Source organism: Lolium rigidum, chromosome 7 (assembly GCF_022539505.1).
Source record: "Lolium rigidum isolate FL_2022 chromosome 7, APGP_CSIRO_Lrig_0.1, whole genome shotgun sequence".
In the NCBI taxonomy this organism is placed as follows: domain Eukaryota; kingdom Viridiplantae; phylum Streptophyta; class Magnoliopsida; order Poales; family Poaceae; genus Lolium; species Lolium rigidum.
Window position 1 is genome coordinate 360,600,642 of NC_061514.1, and position 6,534 is coordinate 360,607,175.

Genomic DNA, 6,534 nt, shown 5'->3' on the forward strand with positions numbered 1-6,534 from the left:
TGATACAAGTGATGTTTCGATCGTTAATCTGCATAATCTAACTTAGATTGCACCATATGTGAGCATGTAGTATCTATAGTACATGAAGAAAAATAGATCACCAATCTCTCATGCAGGAAGATTGATGTAAAACCATCGGCTAAGCTCTCTAACAGAGACGTGTTAACCATAAGATATGCCACAAGGCAACGAACCGTTTGCAATCACCCCTAAAAAATGTCTTAGTCGGTTTAAAAGTGCACCTCGACTTGTTCTTTGTACATAAGAAAGTAGTCATATCCAACGATTAATTTATATATGCATGAGTTTTTTACTAAGATTTGTTAAAAAAATATTTTTTCTTGGAAAAAATCATTAAAAGGTCTAGGCCCACCTGGGGCACAAAATCCGCTTCCCTTTTGCCATCCACTTTCCGGCGAGCCCTTTGCAACGGAAACTTTACGTGACCACGTATGCAAATTAAACCAGAGGTGGTCAATCGAATGCCCTGGCTTTGGCCACACTCCAAAGCTAGAGCACTCCAGCTCAAGCTCCTGCCTTGATAGTTCATCCACCGAATCACCAAACGAAAATTGACCATATAGATCGAAACCTCAAACAAATGACGAAAATTGACGTCGTAGCTGCTACACGCTTGTCTCCCTTCCTACATGCGTATAAGAACTCAAGTACTTGTTCCAACAATTCATCCCCACCTTGCCACACATTTCTTCACAAGAGTTCAAGATCGATCAGCTAGCTTCGGACATCGCAAGCTAGCTCAAAGCCTAGGAACCATGGCCATGGCGATCTCTTCGGATCTTCGAGCTCCTTGCTCTCTCCTCATGGCAACCTTGATGCTGATCATCGTCCAAGCGCAAGGCATCACTAGGCACTACAATTTCAATGTATGTCTATCAGTATATGTATTCCACAATTCATCTAATACTGTAGTACATGTTTTGAATGCATTTCCGGCCGTGTGATCTTGATTTCTAACGTGGTGCATCCACTGCAGGTTCAAATGGCAAACGTGACGAGGCTGTGCGCCACCAAGAGCATCGTGACAGTGAACGGGGAATACCCCGGGCCGGCGCTGGTGGCGAGGGAGGGCGACCGAGTCCTCGTCCGCGTCACCAACCACGTCGTTCACAACATGACGCTGCACTGGCATGGTATCCGGCAGCTCCGGAGCGGCTGGGCCGACGGGCCGGCGTACATCACGCAGTGCCCGATGCAGACCGGGCAGAGCTACCTCTACAACTTCACCATCACCGGGCAGCGCGGCACGCTCTGGTGGCACGCGCACATCTCCTGGCTGCGCGCCACCGTCTACGGCGCCATCATCGTCCTCCCCAAGCACGGCGTGCCTTACCCGTTCACCGCGCCGCACAAAGAGGTCCCCATGATCTTTGGCGAGTGGTGGAGGGCGGACACGGAGAAGTTGGTCAGGCAGGCGCTCAAGACCGGCGGAGCCCCAAATATCTCTGACGCTTTCACCATCAATGGCCTCCCAGGGCCGTTCTACAACTGCTCTTCCAAAGGTACGCACATACGGGCGCATGCTTAATTAACACTGTTTATGAGGGGGGAAACGTTACTGACATGCATCCATGACACATTGCAGACACATTCAAGCTGAAGGTGGAACCAGGAAAAACATACATGCTGCGCCTCATCAACGCTGCTCTCAACGACGAGCTCTTCTTCGCCGTCGCCAACCACACGCTCACCGTCGTCGAGGTCGACGCAGTCTATGTCAAGCCGTTCACCGTCAAGACTCTGATCATCTCCCCAGGGCAGACCACCAACGTCCTCCTCACCGCCAAGCCGGTCTACCCTAGGGCCAACTTCTACATGTCCGCCGCGCCCTACTCCGTCATCAGGCCCGGCACCTTCGACAACACCACAGTCGCCGGCATCCTCGAGTACCAAAAACCAGGCTCCCCCTCCGGGTCAAGCTTCGACAAGTACTTGCCGCTCTTCAAGCCTACCCTACCGCGCTTCAACGACACCGGCTTCGTCGCCAACTTCACCTCCAAACTCCGAAGCCTCGCCACGCTGCAGTATCCGGCGGCCGTGCCGCAGTCGGTGGACAAGCGATTCTTCTTCACCGTCGGGCTGGGCACGCTCCCGTGCCCCGTGAACGCGACGTGCCAGGGGCCTACCAACACCACGCAGTTCGCGGCGGCCGTCAACAATGTCTCCTTGGTGCTCCCTTCCACGGCGCTCCTCCAGTCTCACTTCACAGGCACGTCTCGAGGCGTCTACGGATCAAACTTCCCGATCATGCCCCTCAAAAAATTCAACTACACCGGGGCGCCGCCGAACAACACGAACGTGGCCACCGGGACCAAGCTGCTCGTGCTGCCCTTCAACTCCTCGGTGGAGCTGGTGATGCAAGACACAAGCATCCTCGGCATCGAGAGCCACCCCCTGCACCTGCACGGCTTCAACTTCTTCGTCGTCGGCCAAGGAATTGGCAACTACGACAGTGTGAACGACCCGGCCAAGTTTAACCTCGTCGACCCCGTTGAGCGGAACACCGTTGGGGTGCCGGCCGGCGGATGGGTGGCCATTCGCTTCCTCGCCGACAACCCAGGTAACAACAGATTTGCACACCATTCGTTCATTCGTGAAACTGAATGTTTTGTTAGCCCGTGCTCATATGTAAGATATGCATGTATGCGCAGGTGTATGGTTCATGCATTGCCATTTGGAGGTGCACACGACATGGGGACTCAGAATGGCATGGCTGGTACTAGACGGGAACCTGCCCAACCAGAAGATTCTTCCTCCACCGTCGGATCTCCCCAAATGCTAGCCGGACAGGATCAAAGTTGTTGCTTTTCCCTCTTTTGTTTTTGCTTGCCATTTGCGATTGATGTCTCCTAAACGGAGATCTTAGCAGTTTTAGTCAGTTCGCTGACCCTACTTTTTTTTTCTAATTTAACTTTCTCCTTTGATTGATTAGCAACTTGTGATGACAATGTTTTGACGCTTATGAAATAAACAATGACGTGAATTACACGTCAAAATCCTCCATCTTTCTTTTCTGTGAACCACATCAGCTTAGTGTGGATCCATGTTGCTCGAAATATTAGATATCTGTTGCAACCTTTGTGTTGTCTAGTCTCTAGTAACATGATAGCGCGTGGTGCCGCGCCCGTGGAGAAATAAATATAAGAAGAAATGAATCATGAAATTTATATTTGCAAATGCATCGCAATATTGGTCAAAGTTCAAATATGGGCAATTTAAAAGGTTTACAAAGGAGCACGGTATTTGCCAATAGTCAAATATGAGGATATTCTTCTTTTTTGGGCACATTGAAACAATTTATTATTCTAGACTAGGATAGAGGACATGCCAATTTGATTAACAAAATCAGCCAAGAGTCCACGTATAGCAATCTACCATTTCTTCTTGCCTTTTGGCACAATGCAATGCTATCGGACGAGATCTGATACTCTCCCGTTCCTCAACCGTGTTCCTGGAGCGGAAGGAGATGTGGCGATTTTTGAGGGAGCGGCTGAAACCAAACTCTACAGCTCTGCAGATTTGATCAGAGTGGAGGAAACCAAACAAGCTCTATATATAATATTAGTCTGGACAGATGGCAATAACTATAGGACATATATTTAGTGGTCATTCCTTATATATTGTGAGTTTGTGACCCAATTGAAAGAACATAAATTATTTATCAAACAATAAACTAAACATTAAATCATGTATCCATATTATGAAGGGTGATCTTGTTTCAAAATATTATGAAGAGTGATCAACAAAATGAGGACTAAATCTTCATCTATGTAACCTACATAACTAATATATATATAAATGTACATGTACTCCCTCCGATCCATATTATTTGGCACTAAAATAGATGTATCTATTAGCTTCAAGTAATATGAATCGGAGGGAGTACAATGAACATGAATATGTAAGAAAAACACAAATTGGACAAGTTTGCAGATTGCTAAACCACCTTGATAACTCAACAACAAAAGCTCAGCAGGTTTAATGCAGTTAATGGCCATAGTTTCTTAGATACCACAGAAACAACTGAGGAATTTATCCTGGATTTTGTTAGTAGTATCGCTTTATATACACTGAAGTCACATGATCTCCACAAGGATGTGCAAAATGAACAAACACCTCCAAAGAAGGTGAGAAAATATGAATTTGACCTACTTTTAAAAACCAATAAATGTAAATGTCAATACACTCTGCGAATAAATAAACAATACATACATTGTACTAAACCCAAGTGTGGCATGCTGTAATATCCCAGAACATAGGAACAATGAATGGTAGAATTAGAAATGGGATGTGCATTTCATCGCAAAACGAGGGAAATTTTCGCGCCTTATTGCGTAAAACCTAAGAGGGATCGAGGTTTCTCTCTCGTTGCTATTAGGGTTAGAGCAATGTGAGTGTTATAAATTTCGACATGACCTCTTTTGAAACTTAGAGATTTTGGGAGAATATTTTATTTGGCATTTCATATTTGATTTCAAACAAAAGAAGTAATAAGTAAACAATATATAAATGAATTATGAATTCATAATTCAAATCACATCATACATACACAAATAATTCAAAAGTGAACAATAAATTTACATAAGAGATCATAAGCAAAACCTTGAGCTTTATTGATCATACACACAAATTACATGGTCTTTACAATATTCATTATACAATAATGGACAGAATAATAAATAAAACAAAATAAGAATTACAAGAAATGGATCATATACAAAAAGTCTAAACTATTAGTCTTGGAATCTATGTCTGTGGATGAAATGAAGCTTGAAATCTGTAAGTGGAAGAGAAACTAGCCAGGGGGTTAATACCAGTGTCAATGACACTTGTCATTGTCCAAAAACCTTGCCAGAAGCAAGATAAGCACCAGCAGACCAGAATTTGAGCAATCACGAGCTCAAGTTCCACCACAAGCACACACACAGCTCACAAGTGATGGTGCATGCTCAACAGCAAGCCAACCATGGCTTAGTCACCTATAAAAGAGTAGAACCAGTTGAAACAATTCACCTTGTCGACCAGATAAACATCCACCAACAACCAGCCATGAACAGTAGCTAGTTCATCCCTGTTATTGCTCAAGAACATCAAAACCAACCACAGAAACCATCTATTCATCCAAACCAACCCACCAAAACCAGCCAGAGACATGGGAACTTAAGCAAGATCATCCAGGAGCTAGGAGGAAAAGGGAAAGTGATCAAAACCATCAAACAAAAGGTCAACAACAACTAAGCATAGCCATCTAGGAGCTGGAACAAGGTATAACTGATACCTGTAGTGGATCCAATGGATCCAATCCATCTCATAGCATGACACAAGGCATAAGCATGAGCAGATGCTCATGGGGGTTATCATCACTTAGTTTTGACCAAGGACTACTGGCATAAATAGAGCAGCTAGATCCATATATCATCCAGATACTATTTTTGTGCAAATAGACAAGCATAGATGCACATATAGCAACCAATAGAGTGATACATAGGTACTAGAAGCTACAAGGACCACCTAGCAAATTCCTAGCCAAGAAACCATCAGATTATACATTTATTTCTTCACAGGCAAACACAGTGGCATTCATATTAATTATGATACCCTACTGTGCAAACAAAGATGAGTAGCCAATAAGAATTAATCCAACAGTGAGAGCAACCCAAGCATTAGCAAGGCTACTATGGTCACATCAACCACAATCCATCCAATAAGCCAGATTCATAAGTCATCATTATCCAGTAATGGATTCAGACTTCACTTATCTCCCAATTGATTGTGGAGATACCATTTCATACAAATGAATGCATATAATCAACATTGCATAAGAAATTCGTACATAAATAATCCACCAAGGCATGAAAACAAGATAATCCATTAACAAGCAATAACATCATTGTAAGGCAACCAGTAGCATGACCAATTGCATCCTAGCCATTGAATTTGATTCAACGTGCTATGGACAGCAACAGCAGCACACACACACACACACACACACATGAACAGCAGCTAGAGCAAGTATAAACCATGGCAATAGCTAGGGCAAGCACATCAATTAGCCAAGAGTTAACCCTGTAACCTAGCAACTAGCATCTGTTGATCAAATGGATCAAATAGAACAAGCACAAGGCACATAAGAGCACCACTAGCATCTATTGATCCCAATGGATCAAATGGATCCAGCACAGGGCACACGAGAGTATCACTGGCACGTACCACAAGTGTCAGTAATGCTAGCCTTTGTCAATAGCAAGGCCACCAATAAGTATTTGGAGTAGCACAAAGCATAAATAGATAGGATAGGATGAACACAAGCATCAGTAAGCATACGAGTAGCACAAGGACATGAACAAATAGGGTAAGCCTAGCACAATTGACCAGTAGGAATCAAACAGGCACCGACAGAGCATCAGTAGGCATAGATAGGCAAGAGAAAAGCACTAGTATGCATAGGCAGGGCATCAAGCAAGCACACAACAAGCGCAATAGCAGCAGCATATGCATGAACGTAATCAGTAG

General features: G+C 44.4%; 1 protein-coding gene across 1 annotated transcript; it reads left to right on the forward strand.

Moving 5' to 3' along the window:
• The first annotated feature begins 776 nt into the window (after positions 1 to 776).
• Positions 777 to 2,803, forward strand: LOC124677929 (laccase-4-like). The gene is made up of 4 exons (XM_047213869.1): positions 777 to 887; positions 998 to 1,523; positions 1,607 to 2,581; positions 2,673 to 2,803. Exons 1-4 carry the CDS (start codon positions 777 to 779, stop codon positions 2,801 to 2,803), a joined length of 1,743 nt encoding a protein of 580 aa, XP_047069825.1.
• The last annotated feature ends 3,731 nt before the right edge of the window (positions 2,804 to 6,534 follow it).